Below are 20,421 nucleotides of genomic sequence, written 5' to 3' on the forward strand. Positions count from 1 at the left end.
TGGAACGCATTCCTTTCACGTTAAAGAGGCCCTGAACCACTTTTCATCGAAGTGGAGAAAAACATTTAAAGTGAAATAAGGCTATTTCAGAAATATTTTGCCGCAAAAAGTGCTTCAATGCGTTCAGCAGGAGCGGAGTTATTGGCAATCAAACACGGCCTCCGCTGTGCTCCCCTTCCTTCTTTAATGTCGTGCACTGCGAAGGCTACGGCGGAGTGGGGCGGAGCCACAAAGCTCCGCCTTCGAAATGTCACCGTGGCGCACAGTTCACATTTGATTTTGGATGTTAACGTAACGCCACGACTTCCGACGTTGGTGCCTACGACGCGCTAAACGTAGCCAAACGCGGTTGTCCACAGCGAGCAGCCAGTGAACTCGTGGCGGCACCCCGCGGCGGCCGTGGTGTAGCCGACCGCAGCGACCAATAGCAGCCGCGTATTGGAATGTGCTTTGTTACGTAATAAAGCACACAGAAGAGAGTGAGGATCATCGCTTCTGTTGAAACGAGAGCGTTTGAGTGAGAGGTGACTTCGCGCTCCGCTTGCGAGCTCCACGCACCGCGTACGACAGCAAAACTTGGTTGAGATGTTTACAGCAGCGTATGCTACGCGCAGACTATTATTTCACCAAGCCCGATGTATGGATCAGGGCCCCTTTAAAAGAACTTGAAACGGGAACTCGTTTCGAGATTGGGAATGAACGAGGAACGTGTACAACACTGGGTAGACATGGCAGTCTCGAACCGCAGGGCGCGAAGGCAGGCGGCCCTGCTCAGCCACGACCTCGCCGATAAACCGTGGGCCGTCCGAGTCCGAGGACTCGAGGCCGTCACCTAGGCTGGTGAGGTTGTGGCTCCACCTCGCGTGAATCGCCGGACATCTTCAATAAAGTTTTCATTCACTCTCTATTGCGAGTCTATTTCGAAAAAAAATTACGAAGGCAAGGTATACACTAGGGCAACGCCTCCTATAAAGACTTTATAGGAGGCGTTGACTAGGGAATCAGTAGGTTAGGCCTCGCGTTCTTTTTATTTATTTCATAAACTGCAGCTCTATTCAGAGCTGTTGTAAGATTGCCGTGTCGCAGCAAAGGCAGCACGGACGATAAGGCAGCGTCGCCCCAGAAAAAATTCGTAGGCTTGGTTTGAACGGTGCAATAAATTTAATGCGTAAGTGTCAAATGAACCCTTCAGCGAAATGCAGCTCCACCGACGTGAAACCTGGGGAGGTGCGAAACATGCAGTGATGCCCCGCTAATGGGCTCACACTGCCTTAAGCGATGGCTCATAACCCCGTAACGCGGCTTCCCCAGTACGACGACAGAAGAGAAGTGAAATTCTGCGCTGGAATGATGAGCGGCAACGTAGACAGCCGTGGAAGACGACGACGAACGCGGGAGCATGCGGGACGCTCGTAAGCAAGCGGCACGCGCGCGTGCCGAGCGCGTGCCCCTTGCTTACCGTGACGAAGACAGGAGCGCGTGCCGCTTGCTTACCGTCATGAAGGCGACGACAGGAGACGCCGACAGCCCGAGCACATAAGGTGCTTGGAACCTAAAAGGCCATGGAAGCTTGCGAAAAGCTGCGTGAAAAACAAGCAGCTTTAGCACCATTGTAGCGTCGCTACTGTGCTGCCCACTACCACGGCCCCTGGATAAAAAAAAAAAAAAAAAAAGTTGTCGCAGTTTCACCTGAAAGGCGAAGCATCAATTGCGATAGCAAATTTGAAGAGAGCTATGCGGAGTAATGATAGCAGCTTTATCAGCTGTATAAACTTGGACATGCAGCAGCACCGGCAACACGCAGAACTGTTGTCGACGCCGTCGGCGTTTTGCCCGCGTTCGCTCAAAATGCGTGCAGCGTTGGTGACTGTTGCCGGAGCCTCTGATATAAATAGGCACTTGGTGCCGCAGCTAAACGTCGCCTCCCTTCCCTCCCCCTCCCCCCCCCCCCACGGCCTTTCGTGCGTCGGAAGAAGGCACGTTTGCTCTACATATATGGTGATTGTAGAGGAGGAAAGAGACGCCTACTTCTGCAGCCCTTAAGGGAGCACAGCGCAGAACGCGCGTTTGTTCTCCGCCGTGCGTTCACTCCCCGTGAAAGCGCGCGTCTTTCGCGCCCTTTCACTCGCACATACAGCGTTCGGCGCGCGGCGACGATTTCATCTCCATTGACGTCATACGGAACCTCACGGCGACGGCGACGGCGACGGCAGAAATCTGCTTTTGAGTGTCCATATAATTGCTATCGCAATAATAGGTTGATCCAGCGGCCGTGCCACTGCATATGTGTCTCGAGAGCACCTCCATCGCGACGTGTACGAAAAGACATGCGCTCAGTAACGAAGCGTGCCTCATACTGATATCGCTCATATTGGGCACCAATGAATGAAGAATCAGCTGCAATATATATATATATATATATATATATATATATATATTCGACTCGGAACTTGCTGGCACGCTATCGTTACAACAGCAAAAGCTAGCGCAACGATCCGAAACCGTTCTTGACAAGCCGAACAGTTTGACCCATTCCCCAGATATAGACAAAAATGCCCGACTCAGAGAGCGCACGAACGCGACTAAGGGCCAGTGATGACGGGGCGCATCTCGGCATGCTCGACAACGGAATGAGTCTGCCGTTGTGTGCATCCAGTGAAACCAGCTCTAGAGGGCGAGCAAGCGGGTAGCGGGAAATATAGCCAAAATAAGACAATGTTCCCCCTAACAGGCAGGCTATAGTTTGCGCAAACCCGGAGACAAAAGGGCACGATTGGAAGGAGAAAAGGCCGTGGCCGCGAGCCAACCTGAACTATCCTGGTGACATTCAGGACTGCAAATACCAAGAAATGAATGAATTTATATACTATATATATTAGGAGGGCTGGCACTTGGGCCTGTTCTGGGAAGGTGTAATCTGGACGGAACTCCCAACGAATAAAACGGAGAAAATGGTATGTGAGTTAGGGTTACTGATCTTGAAAAGAAAAGTTATAGCAAACATATACATATCGGAGTTGGGGTGTGGCATACACGTATACACATGCGAGGGATTGTTAAAGAAAAAAGAAGTAGGAGGAATTTTGGCGAGAACAAAACTTATTTCGTGTTTTCCCTGAATCTTAAAAAGCAAATACATATAAAATAACTTAAAAAATGTGGTTGATCCCTCTTATATATATGAATCGGTATAGAACACGAAAGTGAAACGTGTCTTCACAGAAGTAGTGTAATGTTTATTGCACATTGATATATAATGTCTATTGGTGTTTTGTGGCTAAAGCGCCCTTAGGCGTTGATGCACCCACGCTGACGCCTGGTGGCACGTCTCCTCCATCACGACTACCAACGTCGATGACCATGAGCAACCGTCGTGCATATGGAAGCTGCACTACGCTGCACACGCTAGCACAACGCGAAAGACGAAGCACGTAACTGACACACTAATACAACGCGCAAGACAAAGCACGTAACTGAATCGTCACCGAGTCAAATCAGCTCGTACAGCGCGTCGTAATTGCAGCCTCCGCGATCAACTTCAGAAACATTTTCAGAGCTAATTGCGGAGGCCACGCTCCGCTGTGCTGAGTACGGTGAACGCCACCTAGGTGGCGTTGGTAGTGCTTCTTGATGCCAGCGTCCCTTCGAATGCTGGCATCGAGGCGTCGTAGTGCTGAGACCACCGAAGCGTTCACTGTCGGTGCGCGTTAGTGTCATAATGCAGTACTTCTCTTTTCTGCTCGTAGGCGGCGGCACCGCCCCGAGCAAGAGCGCGGGTACACGGAGGAGTGTTAGATATATAAGGCGCGTCTGTGTAGCTCTCTGCAAATGCGTTTGTGGCGCAATGGGTTAAACGCTCGGCGATCTATCGTCGCGGACCGAGAAGTCGTGGGTTCGATTTCCAAATTTTGCATGTTTGTGGAACTTTTTCTTCTGGTTTCTTTCTTTGTATTATGTTCTATGACGTATTTCCGTGACGGAAATACGTCAGTGAAGTCTTGGTGGACCCCGGCATAAAACACTTTCGTGTTAAAAAGATAGAAATTGTCGTCATATATTCACCCAATAGAACGAAGCACCTCAAGGTAAATCATGCGAAAATACACGTCAGTTTCTGTCTATAATGATTCGCGTAGCAGACGAAATTGTCTTGCAGCTTGCGCAATACCTTTCATCTAATGCGGTTTGCTGCATGCAGTGGCGTAGCCAGGAGGTGGCACACCAGGCACGCGCATCGTAGTGCATCCCCCTCCTCCTTCCCTTAAAATTCCTGATCCCCAGACCCTCAAGTGCATTGCCACCACCGAAACATATTTCTGGCTAAGCCACTGGCTGCATGATGGAATACTTGCTGCCCTCCTCTCGCACACACTTTGCTATGCTATTGACGAAGGCATGCTGCAGGAACTTCCCAGGAGCCAGAGCAAATGTTGCAATCGTAGCAGCGTCTGCGCATGCCGCGAAGAAAACCGATCGTAATGTCGAATTTCTTTCTCTATGGCAACGCTTTTGCAGCGTGGTTTCGCGCTGGTCATTGTCACTGATTTGATAACGAGGGGGGGGGGGGGGGGGGTGGAGCATGTTCCTCCAGAATATCGGGACAAAAAAAAATACACTGACACAAATTTTTCGTCCTCCTGCGGTTCGAGGGCGAGGAGAAAATCGTAGAACAGAAAGACGAGAACACGCCCCTTTGCAGGAGACAAAACGTCATGCATCGGCCTTCCGGAGTACTACACTTCCCGAGCACGCTATAAAACGAGTCACTGCACAGCAGACGGCAGCTACTGAACAGTCACAGATCCACTACAGCCGCTCTCGCTGCAAGGCGCTTCGCCGCTTGTGCCTCGACGATGGCGTCGTCGGGCCGTGCTGCTGCCGCTGGTCTCTGCAGGCATGACAACTGCTAGGTTAGCGGTTGCACCGGCTATGCCATGCTGCTAGGGGGCGATTGCAAGCTTTCAGCGAGCAGCAGCCGCAGCGGGGACGACGACGGCACCAGTAGCGGCGACAGCAGCAGCAGCAGCGGTTCTAGCAGTGACAGCGGAAGCAGCGACGTCGCTCAGGCCGCAGCGTCCCAGTCGGTGGACATCGAAGACGTGCCGACCACCCCCAGCGCAAAGCTCGTCGACTCCAGCATCGCCGCCGGCGCCGTTGGGAGAGAGCAACAGATGGCCCTGTGGATTCAGTCCAACGTCGTGCGCCCGGCGGACGTTCCGAGTGACCACCCGGACGAAGTGCACGACTGGAGCGGTTGGCCCTTGTTCCCTCCAAATAAGAACGCGCATCAGAAGCGTGCAATCGTGCCGAGTCTGCCGACCAAGGTTCCCCACGTCACGCTCCTCAACAAGTACGAGTTCCTGCTGCCTAAGATGGAACCTCTGATCTACACACAGGGCAGGTAAGTGGTTATTTTGTTACAGCCCAGCTGCATACCTCTCGTTGGTCTGAACATTTCGTGGCGTAAAGACAACTCCAGGTTAACAACTGCAGGCTAATGGCATATGTTTCTTTGCAGTCAGGCATACATCATATATATATATATATATATATATATATATATATATATATATATATAACTTGATCACGTCACTACGCTTGCATATCTAGAAGGAAGACCCGTCTAGCATCTCATTCTGTTCATTCCAAGACTGCCATGGCTAGACTACGGAAATTACACACGCTAGAAGAACAGCGTGAATGCACTGCTCGACCATGTGTGGTGTTTGATGCAGCTTCGCTGGACATACCCGTTCGCAGGGCTGGAAGGCTGTTCAGTTTTTTCGGATGCTCTTCCCCTTTGGCTACTCGATTGGGACGGATGTTGGCGCGGTATTTAAATCTGCGCATCGTATGCGTTCGACTTTTTCCGTTCGATAATACAGGCATACCACAGAGCAGCGCTTGGGAGAAACGAACACTGCGCTCATTCTTGCTTTAGCACATGCTCGGACGCCGTTTTCTGCTACGGAGCTTGCGTAGTCAGTTGCAGCATCGTCGTGCATTTTAGGGTCTTTATTATTTTGATCACAATGTTGCGAATAGTGATGCGGGTTTCCCGCCGTCGTCCAAGGAGGCAATCTAACAGTTCGCTTTCAGAAACGTTGCAAGATCGCAACCAGGGATAGCGTTCTGACTTCCATTGTTGGAATCGGGGTTCCGAGCACACATTAGTGTTCCTGCCGAGGAAATACATGTATTCAAACACCAGACCATGGTCTATATGCTGCTCTGAACGCAGCGGACAGCATACACGTAAAGCTAGGTGGTTAGCACGTGGACGATAACCACTTTTTCATTTTCCAAAGGTGTCCCTGCAGTTTAAGCCGATTCAGCAGCGCCAGTGGGCTTTGTGGCTACAGGCGTGCTAAATTGAGCTACGAGGAACAAGCACCTATGCATGACCCACATATACTGCTCTCAGTTCCTGGCTATCACAAGTTTGGCATCATGCATTAATAATTTTCTTCGTGTTTTAGTTGCTCGCTTTGGCACGTGCGTGCGCACATATCTCCATCGCGTGACAACTGCATTCGTTGAAATCAATTGTGCCTCGCCTGTTTCTCACTCGCATGCAGGTTGGTGCAGCCAGCACCTTCGTTCCGCTGTACCAACTTGGTGGACGACTTGCAGTACACGACCTGGCTCAGCTTCATGGATGCCAGTGGGGGCGAATGCGTTCAGTGCGCGTCAGACGCTCCCGGCGTGTATTTTTAGGGGCGAAGCTCCTTATAGCGTCACCCGTTTCGTCCCCGTCGTCGTAGTAGTAGTGTGTCCGTAGTTGTGTCCGTAGCGCGGAATCGAACCAGGGACCCCTCGCTTCCGAGCGCGCGGCGTTAGCCCACTACGCCACGAAGCGGACATGGACACACGCACCACGATGGCAATAAATACCCAACATTAACGAAAGGCCGCGTTTCTAGCGCGTTTCTAACGCGTTTGTGCTAGCGCGTTACGGCATAGAATAAAGAACCAAGCCCGTGTAAGACGCTGTGGCCTCTCCGCCTTACCTTCAACGCGTTTCGAACGCGCTGCCCAAAGCGGTGGCAAGTCAAGTTCAAGTCGATCAGCTTTTATGAATACGGGGGGTATACTCTCTCAGCAGTCATGTGATGGCGTCGGCAAACGCGGTGCACGTTCCGGCATGTGTAAATGGCTGCGTAAGACGCTGTGGCCGCTCCCCCTTACTAGAGAGTACTGCACTGTTTCTAACGAGTTTGTGCTAGCGTCCCCTTAAGCGGGAGATCCGATGATTCCCTCCGGAGCTTCGCCCACTCATCATCATTCACCCCGTGGATATGCTGTGATTTTTTACGTTTCTCTGTTTGTTTGTGGTGAAATAAGGTTCAGTATTAGGGCGCGTCCTTGTACTTGTCTCGTCCAGTTGGCCAGTACTTCCACCCGTTTTCACCGCATCCCGGTTCGCCGTGGAACGGCCGGGTGCTGTCGTTCTCTCAGCTGAAGCTCTTCACCTACGAGTGCTTCACCACGACACCACCTCCGGTAAGAGTTCGTTCGCCGCTTGTTCATTTACGCCACGCTTGCGGATTAGGTTGCCTTTAGTAAGTTGCGCTGTACTTCGCATATTCGAACGAGCGCACACTTTGCACTGAGACGCAGCACAGCACGGTCGTGAAGTGCAGCGTGCGCCCGTCGAAAGCTGCTCCAGCAATATTTGGGGAAGCCATCAATACGACATGACACCTCGGGTGCTAGACATTGTTACCGTGCTGTCCTGTCTCGTCTCTTGGTGCGTGCCTGCGATGGCTTCCCCGAGTCGACTTCTTCCGAGCCCAGCAAGCAAGCAGCACGTGGTCTTACACTTATTCTCGTCCCTACCTGGTTTCTTTTTGGTCATTGTGGTATCTTGTTAAACGAAAGTAGCACAAATGACCATATGGCTCAAAGGAGACCGAAACGCTACTTTTGGTCATTTTTCGCTGTCATAACGCATGAATCGGCGGAAGCCGTGACCTGATAAATCCCTTAATTTAAAGTTTACCTTCGCAGGATAGGTAGTACAGAATTTATCAGGCCAGTTCTGCAGTGCGTTAATTCGCGAAGTGCTTCGCTCAATGTAGTTTCACCATGTGGTCATCCAAGTATTCAACTTCATTATCGCAAGTGGGCAGTCCCCTCCGGGCAAGTGGGGCTGCCCTATTGCACACTAAAGCATTGGTGCTTCAAGGGGGCTGGATTCTGATTTTAGTAAATATGTATACTACCATATGCATAAAGAAAATAATAAGAATGCATTCCATTCAAGATACCATATATTTCTACGATGTCTTATGAGTAAGCAACAAATGAATCGGCCTGCGTTATATTTACTAGCCCATCATTTAGGAATTTCCCCTCTCCACTCTAATCGGAAAGCTCACCATCAGGAACTGCCTTCCTTTGTATGTGTTGCAGATCACTCTGAAATGTTACAACAGTTACCTTGTCCAAGTGAACCTTGGAGTTGTGGACAACAGCGGACACATCCTCAGCGCGTCGGTTGTCCGCCAAATTGTCGGTGGTGACTTTGTTGCTGTCACGCAGTTTCAAAAGAAATCTAGGTGGGTGTTGTGCTTTGCTTGCCAGATTTTTTTTCTTTCCAAATCGTTGCACTTGACATTTCCCTGTCCTCGTCTTTTTCTCTTCTACAGCTGATGAAACCATAAGCGGAGCTTTATTTTCATTTTTGTTTCTTTTTGCTTCTAGTCTTCCGGGTCCAAGCAACAAGGGGTTCAAGACCAAAGCCTCCTAATTTAATGTCACATTAAATTAGTGCAAAATACATATAGTATATGTATTTTGCACTCTTTTCACAACATTGACTTTCATTGTTTGTGTAATAACACCAATAAAAACATATTTCATCGTACAAATGCGTCTTCTTTTTTTTTTTCTTTAATGCCATTTTAAACTACAGCGAAGACAAAAACAATGCAATCGTGGTGTTGTATTTACTGAGCAATACAAAAATAGACCTGCTGATCACGTGGCGACGGCGCAAGGAAGTTGCCGCCCTGAAAAGAAAGAAAAAAAAAAAACACCGGGGAGTGGGGGCGCCCTAGCTCTGTAGATGGATAAGAACACGCACCCTGGTTCTCATGCGTACCTCATGGAAAGTTCATTTTGCACAGGACAATGCAAGCTGAAGATGCAGTTGCTACGAGAATGGTTAAATTCCCAACAGGCGCGTCATGGAGGCCATTCAACAGGTACAGTGACAGCGCCTTCAGACACTGCATATAGTGAACACGTGATGGTTTGGACCATATAGAGTTTCATGCAGCTCCTAAAGGCAACTTTGGAGTTGGTGTCCACGATAGCTACAAGCAAGGCAGCTGAGCCAGCACGCCAATGATGCATGGATTTGCCTAACCTTGGTTCTTCTGGCTTTACATGGCTTCGTGACTTTGTAAAGTGATCGTATTTTCGAAAGTACTGCATTTTAAATAACTTAATCGACATTGTTAAAAGTGTCGGATGGCAGGATTTGAACGCAGCACCTCTAGCCCAGAAGCCCGATGCGCCAGTGCGCCACGGACGCATAGACAAGCGGAACCACTGCACTTAGCAGCGATTATGTGTGCTTGTAGAGTCTTATTACATTCTGCATGAAAAAAAAATTATCAATTGGTTTGGAATCTAGTCCACTTTATACCCAGGTAAAGCGTAATGAACGAAGTCCGGAGAACGTCTGAGTCCACAAGCACGAAGATCAAACCCATGTATACCATCCCTCATTCCCATGGTGGCTGAACGAGAAAATGGCTGGCGATTGTTTGCATTTCCGAGAGATCGATAAATAAGGCTTCTATGAGTGGCAGTCGGTGAACGCCGTCCTCGTGCGTGTTCTGCTTTTCTTCTTTGAAGTGGTTTCTGTTCTAAGTGGTTGACAGTGCGACATTGTGAAATATCTTCGGACTTGCAACCTTGCGGAATGAAATCCAAGTTTCAGCGATGTTGTTAACGCGTGTGGACACTTGCAAACCCCTTTTCATTTCTAAATGCACTCTTTAGTTCCTTTAGGCGAAGGTTTAGTAGTAAAATACGGATATTTTGTGGCTTCCTTACCTTGGCCTAGTGAATTCTAACTTCGTCAGCACGTTATCGAAGGTATTTCTCGCAGGGGAAAACGGGAGTAACTGGACAGTTAGGCCAAAAAAGGGCGCTTTCGTCCCTCAAGGGACTAACTGCAGGAGTGTGCGTGGCGTGTGCAAATTTCGGAGTGTAAGTGTATGATCTCTGGTCCGAAAGAAAGGAACGGGGAAGACGAACGGCCACACTTACTCCCCATGCACTCTGATGCTTTCGTCCGTGTCGTGAAGTGATGTGGTGAAAAAGGTATTGTCTATGAATGGTGAATAGTTCGAAGTTCGTGCACTGTCTAATGAACTGCATGTAAAGCAGCACTTTGCCTCTTCGTGAGAAAATTGCGTGAAATTTAAACGTTGGAATGTGAGGAGCCATGCACTTCGTGTGCGTGCACACTAAGTAAACGATACACAATAAACGCGCAAGTCATTGATGGACTGCCAGGTTTTCTTGGGCAATAGTATCTAAGTTCCTTTCGTTCCAAGGAGATTACAAACTTAACTGAAGTGATGTGTAGCTCAAAAGAGGCACGCTGAGCGATAGAGAAGTTGGCCTTCTCTGTTGTCTTGCGTGCCCCGTTCGCGCTTGCTACACTAACATCACGTAATGTCTCAGTTTAAATCATCGAAGAATAATCGGGCAGCTTTCTTTATGTAATCGCTTATAGTTGTAAGTATGCGCAACGTTAGACTCTCCCCGCATAGCATACACGAAATGCCGAGTCTCTTCGGTATTGCCGCACCTGCGTGGAGCTGGTTAACCTTGTCTCAGTAACCAGTCTTGTCAACCGAGCTACAATAAATAAATAAGGAAATAAAGACATCCAACCGCGCTACCGTGGTGACGTGGTTAAAGAACCCGATTTGTGAGCGAGAGGTTACTAGTTCGAATCCTACTTGCGGGCACGTTTTTTTTTTTTTCAGCTCAATCATTTTTTTTATCAGCGTATCAATGGCTAATATGTTAAATTCCATCTTCGAGGAGCATCGGATAGAATAACCGCTACTCCCTTGAGGAGCATCAGAAAGAGCAACTGTTGCATGGGGAGTAACAGTTCATCCCCTCTCACTTGCCCCCTAAAGGGAGGAATGGTTGTAGCAAATCAGTTCCTCCCCTAAAGGAGTAACGTCAATACCCCCTTTCCTCCTTTTCTTCTTAGAGTTGTACTTTCGCCACGGTTCTATGAAGCCCCGAAATTGGTCCGAGCAAGTTTGCAGCTACCGAAATTGGCGGACTTTTCCACAACGCAGGTAATTCACCTCACACTCGTAACTTTGCCCCTTTGTCGCTTTTTTTTTTTTTTTTTTTTTTTTGCGCTTGAATGCATGAAACGACGCATGAAACGACGAAAGTAACTGGAACGCCAATGCATTTCTCCACAAAGTTCGGGAATTAATATATCGAAACTGTTGTCATCCTGAGAATTCTTTCCAAGTGGATCCGCCTTGCGAACTCCACGGCGAGAATTTGTAAAATGCAATATGGGCCATAAGGTAATTAGTTGAAACCTAATCAGTGAACTTTTGTTATTTAGTCGACTATGCATTTCAGTTTTTAAATGCGATGCATTTCTTGGCGAACATTTGCTACTTTGACCGTATTTATCTATCTAGCCGCCTACGACTTTGTGCTCTCATGGTCGTTTCGTTAACTTGTTATGTACCAAAATTGGCATACGATGACAAGAGTATATGACGAACATAAATGATATGTCATGACATGAATATCATGACATGTGTGTCATGCAGGTCATGAAACAGCCGCCTACGTCTGCTCGCATACCAAAGGATAAGTTCAGTTTTTTGTTTATCTTTATTTGGTTGATAGAAGTGTTAGGTTAACCGAGCTATCTATATATATATATTCTTTCGTGCGTTTTTAGTTTCTTGGTTATTTTGGTTGGATGTTAGTAGGTGGCGAATAGTTGTATTTTTTGGAAGCGGGTTGTGGCGCACGTGTTGCATGGTGAAAGCAGTGTAGGGCGGCAGTTTTAAACCGTGTTAAGGGAAGCTAGCGGAGGTAGCCGGAAAGCGAGATTGTCGAAGGACTTACCGTGGGGCTTTGTTCAGGTATTTTAGCGGGCTTTCTCGTTAGGTGGTCGTGCGGGAGATGGCGCGGCAGGTTAGGGAAGTCAGGGGTGATGGCGAGCTGGTGGAGAGCGAGGAGTGCAAACGTTGGTGTTAATTGGACGAGACGCACTTCGCAAGTTTAGCCGACGCTGAGGAGGCTAGCTTCGCGTGCAGGCTGTGCGAAGGATGTAAGGGTGCTGTGCGGCGGATGGAAGGGGAATGGGCAGCTAGTGTGGAGGAGCTCAAAGGGGAGCTGAAGGTGGAGCGAGAGCGGAGGATTGAGCTCGAAACCCGGATCGGCGAGCTGCTTGACAGGCAGGGGGCCGAGGCCAACCTGGCAGAGTGAATAGCTGGCGAGATACACGAAGAACGGAAAAAGCGGGCCGTGCTGGAAGAGCGGGTGGAGGCGCTAATGGCACAGGCGGCGCGTAATCCCGGGTCGGAGCAGCGTCAGGCGGACGGCGGGGCCAGCGCGGAGTCTCAGGCAGAGGCATGCTATGGGAGCAGGGAGGGACACCTAGGGGCCGTTGAACATCGGGCGAGAGCTGGCGGCAACACGGGGGCTCCACAACGCTACAGCGATGTAGCGCGGTAGGCTTCGGATGGGACGGGACGAGCAGCTGGGAGCCCGTCGCCGCGTGTCAGCGGCGCACGGCGGGTGGAGGACCAGCTAGCGCGAAATGGAGGACAGCAATCGCAGGCGGGAGGCGAACGTGTAGAGCGAAGGGTCCTAGTGGTGGGGGACTCCAACGTAGCGAGGGTTGAGGAGGGCGTCCTTACAAAAGTGAAGGCAGACGGGCTGGTGAGGGTGGAGGCCCAGTCAGGGAAGTGCATGGTTGACGCAATGGCAAAAGCTCAGAAGGTGGTATGGGACAACATGGAGCACGAAAATCTGGTCGTTATCCATGCCGGTCTCAACGATGTGCTGAAGGGAAGGAGCCAGAACCTAAACAGACAGTTAGAGGTTGGGTTGCGTAAACTCAGAGAAGCCTCTGCGAATGTGCATGTGACTATATGCACAATCCCAGAGGTCCAGGGCCAGGCTAGCGGGATGGAGTGGAGTGTGGTTGAGGCTAACCGGGTCATTAGGCGTCTGAGCCGGCCACTTGGGTACGGCGTAATGGACGCAAACCGGGACGTGTACGAGTCTTGCTCCCACCCTTTTGCACAGGATGGCATTCACTACAGTAGTGTCACGGGCAGGAGGGTAGGTAGTATAGGATAGGGCGCCAGGCTACAGTTTTATTTATTTATTTTTTTTTTTTTTTGGGGGGGGGGGGGGGCAGAGCCCTGAGGCCACCAGTGTAGACAAAGATGGACCCGGAGAGGCCCCAAGATTCAAGAAGCGTAGTGTCTGTAGGAGATGAAATAGACGTAAGCACCAGTGGCAAGGTTATTTTGACATAGGGTATATTAACATGCAAGGTGGCAGGAATAGGCTGAAGTGGGAGGAGATAGACGAGCAGCTATTGGGAGCATTAGAACCTATAGCATTGGGAGCTATTTTATTCCTGCTTTACGTTAACGACATCAGCAGTAACATTAAATCCACAGTTAGACTATTTGCAGATGATTGTGTAATTTATAGACGAATAACTAACCCTTACGACGCTGACACTTTGCAATCTGACCTCGCGAAAATTACGGACTGGTGTCGAAAGTGGCAAATAGAAATAAATGTTTGAAAAACTACGGCTATTGCTTTCACTAGAGCTTCTAACCTGCAGCTAACCTATTACTCGATGAACGGCATTGCTATTGCTCATGCTGACACAATAAAATACTTAGGAATTCATTTTTCTTCAAACGTTTCGTGGAATCAACACATCGATGCGATTACTTGCAGCGCGTGCAAAACCCTTGGCTACATCAGGCGTAACCTTTACTCGACAAACCAGTCCACTAAATCATTAGCGTATACGACGCTGGTTCGTTCAAAAATGGAGTACGCGTCTTTTATTTGGAACCCGCATCAGTCGTACCTCACAAACAAGCTCGACTCAGTCCAAAACAAAGCAGCCCGCTTCCTTACGAAAAACTACTCACGAACGTCCAGCATCACCAACATCAAAAATTCTCTAAATCTTCCCTCTCTAGAAAATCGTAGACTCATAGCACTTCTTTCCCATTTTCACAGGCTTTATCACTGCAGGTCGTCTTTCAGCGCATGCCACATCAGGCCCGCCCTTCGTATCTTCCCGCGCCTTGATCATCCCTTTAAAGTGCAGCCCGTTCTGGCGCGCACTAACTTCTTGAATCATTCACCTCTCTTTCTCGCAATATATCACTGGAATAAGTTACCAAATGAAATCGTATCTGTTCTAAGTCATGATGATTTCCTAGCAAAACTAAAAGACTATTTTAAAGTACGCACATAGACTTTTCTTTCTCAATCGTTCAAGGCGCCATTGTGGTCTAGTGCTTCTTTTTTTTTGTGTCACTTCATTTTTTTTCATCAACATATTTTGATGTTCATTGCGCACTTGGTTTTGCTTTAGGTGAGCACCAAGTTCCTTGTACTGCTTATTTTTATTATAATTATTATTATTATTATTATTATTATTATTAATTATTATTATTATTATTATTATTATTATTATTATTATTATTATTATTATTATTATTATTATTATTATTATTATTATTATTGCGATAGCAATTATATGGACACTCAAAAGCAGATTTCTGCCGTCGCCGTGAGGTTCCGTATGACGTCAATGGAGTTGAAATCGTCGCCGCCGGTGGTAAGTGGTTCTTGAGGGAAAGGGAAAGGTTGGCGCTATCTTCTGCAGCCCTTGAGGGAGCACGGCTCAGCCGAACGCTGTATGTGCGAGTGAAAGGGCGCGAGGGGCGCGCGCTTTCACGGGGAGTGAACGCACGGCGGAGAACAAACGCGCGTTCTGCGCCGTGCTCGCTTAAGGGCTGCAGAAGTAGGCGTCTCTTTCCTCCTTTACAATCACCATATATGTAGAGCAAACGCGCCTTCTTCCGACGCGCGAGAGGCCGTGGGGGAGGGGGGGGGGGAGGGGGAGGTAAGGGAGGCGACGTTTAGCTGCGGCACCAAGTGCCTATTTATATCAGAGGCTCCGGCAACAGTCACCAACGCCGCACGCATTTTGTGCGAACGCGGGCAAAACGCCGACGGCGTCGACAACAGTTCTGCGTGTTGCCGGTGCTGCTGCATGTCCAAGTTTATACAGCTGATAAAGCTGCTATCATTACTCCGTATAGCTCTCCTCAAATTTGCTATCGCAATTGATGCTTCGCCTTTCAGGTGAAACTGCGACAACTTTTTTATTATTATTATTTTACACGTATTTATGTTTTTTTTTGTTGTTACATGCTGTATCTGCTGTTATGTATACCTATTTTAACAAGGATTTTTCTTTTGAATTACTCATTCTAAGTAACCTTGATTTTGTGTTACACCCCTCTTAATGGCTATAGGTGTCTTGAAGGTTTAGGATGTGTTGTTGTAACAGCTTTTACGGTTTCTCTTTACGGTTTCATTTTTTCTTCCGCTAGTCTTCTTGTTTTTATTTTAACGTGCATTACCTGTTTGAATGCGTCTACTGTTACTTATTGATTTATTGTAACATCCCTATGTAATGCCCTATGGGTCTTTAGGGTACATGAATAAAAAGCTAAGGCAGGAAAAGCCGATGGTATACGGGTTTGTGGAGACACATCTTAGGGACATGGAGCAACCACCCTGTAATCCTGACTATGCATGGGAATATTGCAATAGAACAGAGGACAGCACAAAAGGAAGTGAAATTGGGGCATTCATTCATAAAAGTATGAATTGGCAAAGGGTCAAACTGGAATGCAGGGACCATTTATGGCTAAAAGGGAAAATGGCAGGAGAGGAGACACTCCTTGGTTTGTATGTGTGATAGATTGTGAAATCACACGAAGTGACGTCAGTGGGCAACGAGAGAGCGTGCGCCAGTTTTGTGCCTGTCTTCTGTTATCACCAAGTGTGCTGATACCTGTCACCGTCTTAGCTATATATAAGCAGTGTCCTTCTTGTAATAAACGCTTTTTGTGTTCCGTGTCGTTGCGACTCACGCGTCCGTTCATAACAGTGGCGACGAGGCACGGTCTAACCCGTGCGTGGGCCAGGGTTTTCCGGCAGCATGGCAGCCGGTAGTCGCATTCGAGAGTTCAACCTCAGTGAAAACTCGTCGTGGGTGGAGTATGTCGAGCGCATTGAGTTGTATTGTGCAGCGAGCAAGCTCACAACGGATGAGGACAAGCGAGCGGTGTTGCTCAGCTGCTGTGGCCCAGAGACGTACTCCCTCATAGCCACTCTCGTGAAGCCGTCGCGACCGCCAAACGTGGACTACCAAGTCATCGTTGATGCAGTAAAGAAGCACGTCAACCCGAAGCCATCTGAACTATACGCGAGGTACGTCTTTTCTAAACGAGACCAGCAAGAAGGGGAGGGCGTAGCCGACTATGTCACTGCTCTGCGCAAGTTATCCGACAACTGTGGATTTGGCGGAACAAAATTTCCATTAGAGGAAATGTTGCGCGACCGGTTGGTTTTTGGAATCTCGGACAATGTGGTTCAACAACGATTGTTGGCGGAAAAAAATCTGACGTTCGAGACGGCATATGAATTGGCAATCACGGCAGAAGCAGCTGTCAAGCAGCAAAAAGTAATTCGGAGCAACGCACAGGAGCCCGAATTCCAGCAAGAGTTAACGTCGAAAGTAGAAATGGAAGCCAACAAGAAGCAACCAGAGAGGCAGAGGGTTTGTTTCCGCTGTTTGGGAGCGCATCCAGGATGGCGTTGCAGATACAAAGATTCGGTGTGTTTCAACTGCGGCGGAAAGGGGCATTTAGCCAAAGCATGCCGAAAAAAGCCAGCGGAGGTGGAAGCGCAGCTCGAGGATAACAAAAAAGCAGCGAAGAGCGAGTACGACGATTTGTTCAGTATCAGCCCATTAAAAAGCGGGACGCCAAAGTACGTCATCACTGTAGAGATCGGAAATGAAATCGTGCCGATGGAAGTAGATTCTGGAGCGGCCAGGTCGATTATCAGTATGAACGAATTTCGGAAGCTGCAAGTGGCGAAGCGGATCAAGCTGGACAAGTGCGACACGCAACTGGTGACCTGGACAAAGGAAGGTCTGGACGTGCTGGGAAAAGCGTCTGTGCCCGTGAAGTTCAAAGACCGAAAATTTCAGCTGCCGCTACTAGTACTGAAGAACGACGGGAACGCTCTACTGGGCCGAAATTGGTTCCAGCCATTGGGAATCAGCCTAACAGGTCTTCATAACATAAAGGTCGGACCTCAAGCGATAATGGAAAAATTCGCAGACGTGTTCAGTGAAACATTTCCAGGCGCGAATCTGCCACGCATCCACATCGAACTAAAGGAGGCCGCCCAAGCCCGGTTCCTGAAGTGCCGCAGCATTCCGTTTGCCATGAAGGAGGAAGTAGTTGCTGAGTTAAATCGCTTGGAGGAACTGGGAATTCTAAAACCCACCCAATATTCAGACTGGGCAACGCCAATCGTCGTGGTGCGAAAGAAGGACGGCTCCCTACGAATATGCGGAGATTATAGGAGCACGATGAACCAGTCCGTAAAAAGTAATGTATACCCGTTACCCACAAGCAAAGAACTGTTGGCCCGATTAGGAAGGGGGCGTGTTTTTAACACGAAAGTGTTTTATTCCGGGGTCCACCAAGACTTCACTGACGTATTTCCGTCACGGAAATACGTATGACGTAATATGACGTATTTCCGTCACGGAAATACGTCATAGAACATAATACAAAGAAAGAAACCAGAAGAAAAAGTTCCACAAACATGCAAAATTTGGGAATCGAACCCACGACCTCTCGGTCCGCGACGATAGATCGCCGAGCGTTTAACCCATTGCGCCACAAACGCATTCGCAGAGAGCTACACAGACGCGCCTTATATATCTAACACTCCTCCGTGTACCCGCGCTCTTGCTCGGGGCGGTGCCGCCGCCTATGAGCAGAAAAGAGAAGTACTGCATTATGACACTAAAGCCCGGGATACATGGAGCGAACTTTCTCGACGAACTTCACGCGTCAAGTAACGACGCGGCGACACGACGCAGGATGTTTGCTGTGTTGCAATACATGCGGCGAACGCCGCCGCGCGTTGGCCGCCGTGTTGGCGGCGGTCCCGGCCGCCCGCTTCGAACTGAATTTGGCGTTGTCCTTGTAGAATTCACTTAGTTGGAAGCAAATGACTGCGTAAACGGCTTTCGCTTAGTCTCAGGCCGCTTCGACGACAGAGTATTATGGATAACCTTGAGTAGTTTTCGAGATCGCTTCTCGTTTCGAACGCGTCTAAGCCTAGCGAAAGAAATATCCGATGCCAACGCCATCTATCGGGGAAGTCGGGAGATAGGCATGACGACAGCATGTGGCCTCTGAGATCAGAAGATTTCTGTTGAAGGTTGTTGTAGAGAGCTTGCACTGCTTGTCTGTTTCCTCGCAGATCAGCGGATATGGGATGTACAAATACAACGCGATTCCTGAGAGATCATACTAGGAACTACTCAATCGGTGCAGAGACATGCAGACACGGCAACACCAACGCGATTGCAGACGACGCGAAAAGGCGCGCGCGCGCGAAACACCAGCATGCATTGCGACCGGAACTAGTGCCTCCTGATTGGCTGTCGTCCACCGCTGCGCGCTAGACGCTTCCGGCGGCGGCGTTCGCCCGACGAAAATGTTTGGACAGGCAGATCGGCTGCGGACGGCAAATTTCTTGACGCCGGCCGTCGGACGTTCGCCGCCCGACGAAGTTCTTCGCTCGGACGCCGGTTATTCGCTCCATGTATTCCGGCCTTAACGCGCACCGACAGTGAACGCTTCGGTGGTCTCAGTACTACGACGCCTCGATGCCAGCATTCGAAGGGACGCTGGCATCAAGAAGCACTACCAACGCCACCTAGGTGGCGTTCACCGTACTCAGCACAGCGGAGCGTGGCCTCCGCAATTAGCTCTGAAAATGTTTCTGAAGTTGATCGCGGAGGCTGCAATTACGACGCGCTGTACGCGCTGATTTGACTCGGTGACGATTCAGTTACGTGCTTTGTCTTGCGCGTTGTATTAGTGTGTCAGTTACGTGCTTCGTCTTTCGCGTTGTGCTAGCGTGTGCAGCGTAGTGCAGCTTCCATATGCACGACGGTTGCTCATGGTCATCGACGTTGGTAGTCGTGATGGAGGAGACGTGCCACCAGGCGTCAGCGTGGGTGCATCAACGCCTAAGGGCGCTTTAGCCACAAAACACCAATAGACATTATATATCAATGTGCAATAAACATTACACTACTTCTGTGAAGACACGTTTCACTTTCGTGTTCTATACCGATTCCTATATAAGAGGGATCAACCACATTTTTTCCAAACTCGACCTGACGCAGGCTTATCAGCAACTATTAGTGGATGAAGAAACGGCGGAGTTGCTCACGATAAATACCGTGCAAGAGCTGTACAGGGTTTGTCGGCTGCCGTTCGGCGTGTCCGTTGCCCCTGGGGTGTTCCAAAGAACCATGGACATGGTGCTGGCCGGAATGCCGCAAGTAGCGGTATATCTGGATGATATCCTGATTGCCAGCGAGTCTATCGAGGAACATGAACGGATGCTTGCCGAGGTCCTCAGCCGATTGTCCAAAACCGGGCTCCGAGTTCAAGCGGCGAAGTGCGAATTTTTCAAGGAGAGCCTTGAGTTTCTGGGGCATCGAATTGACGCTAAGGGCATCTACCCCTCGAAAGCAAAGGTTGAGGCCATCCACCAGGCTCCTGCTCCGAAGAACAAAAAGGAACTGCAAGCCTTTTTGGGTATGATCAATTTCTATAATCGTTTTTGAAGGGCAGGACAGAAGTAGCTGAAAAATTGTATCGGTTGTTGGATAACAACGTACCATGGAACTGGAGTTCAGAGCACATGGAAGCGTTCGAGAGCCTGAAGAAGTTGCTGACCTCTAACTCGTTACTGGTGCATTTTATACCTGATGCCCCATTAGTGTTGTCATGCGACGCGTCATCTGTGGGAGTGGGGGCAGTTTTGTCTCACCGCGACAACGAAGGAAATGAGCAGCCTGTGGCCTATGCGTCTCGAACATTATCTAAGGCTGAGCGTAATTATGCTCAGATCGACCGTGAAGCTCTTGCCGTGGTTTTTGGGGTGCGACATTTCCACCAGTACCTTTGTGGGCGAAATTTTCTTATTCTCACGGATCACAAGCCCTTGCTAGGAATCTTT

At 49.1% G+C, this 20,421-nt stretch overlaps 2 protein-coding genes across 3 annotated transcripts in view; both read left to right on the top strand.

The window, feature by feature from the left end:
* The window catches only part of LOC119450473 (cleavage and polyadenylation specificity factor subunit 6), a 188,558-nt gene that overhangs the window by 118,006 nt on the left and 50,131 nt on the right, over window positions 1-20,421 (top strand). The gene's annotated exons all lie outside the window — the stretch shown is intronic.
* LOC119450477 (uncharacterized) overlaps window positions 4,671-20,421 on the top strand; it is a 55,435-nt gene continuing 39,684 nt past the window's right edge. Inside the window, exon 1 of the mRNA XM_049665910.1 lies at window positions 4,671-5,401. Within this exon, the coding sequence (XP_049521867.1) occupies window positions 4,935-5,401 (467 nt within the window). The 5' untranslated portion in view covers window positions 4,671-4,934. The remainder of the gene's footprint in view (window positions 5,402-20,421) is intronic.

This window comes from Dermacentor silvarum, chromosome 4 (genome assembly GCF_013339745.2).
Source record: "Dermacentor silvarum isolate Dsil-2018 chromosome 4, BIME_Dsil_1.4, whole genome shotgun sequence".
Taxonomy (NCBI): Eukaryota; Metazoa; Arthropoda; class Arachnida; order Ixodida; family Ixodidae; genus Dermacentor; species Dermacentor silvarum.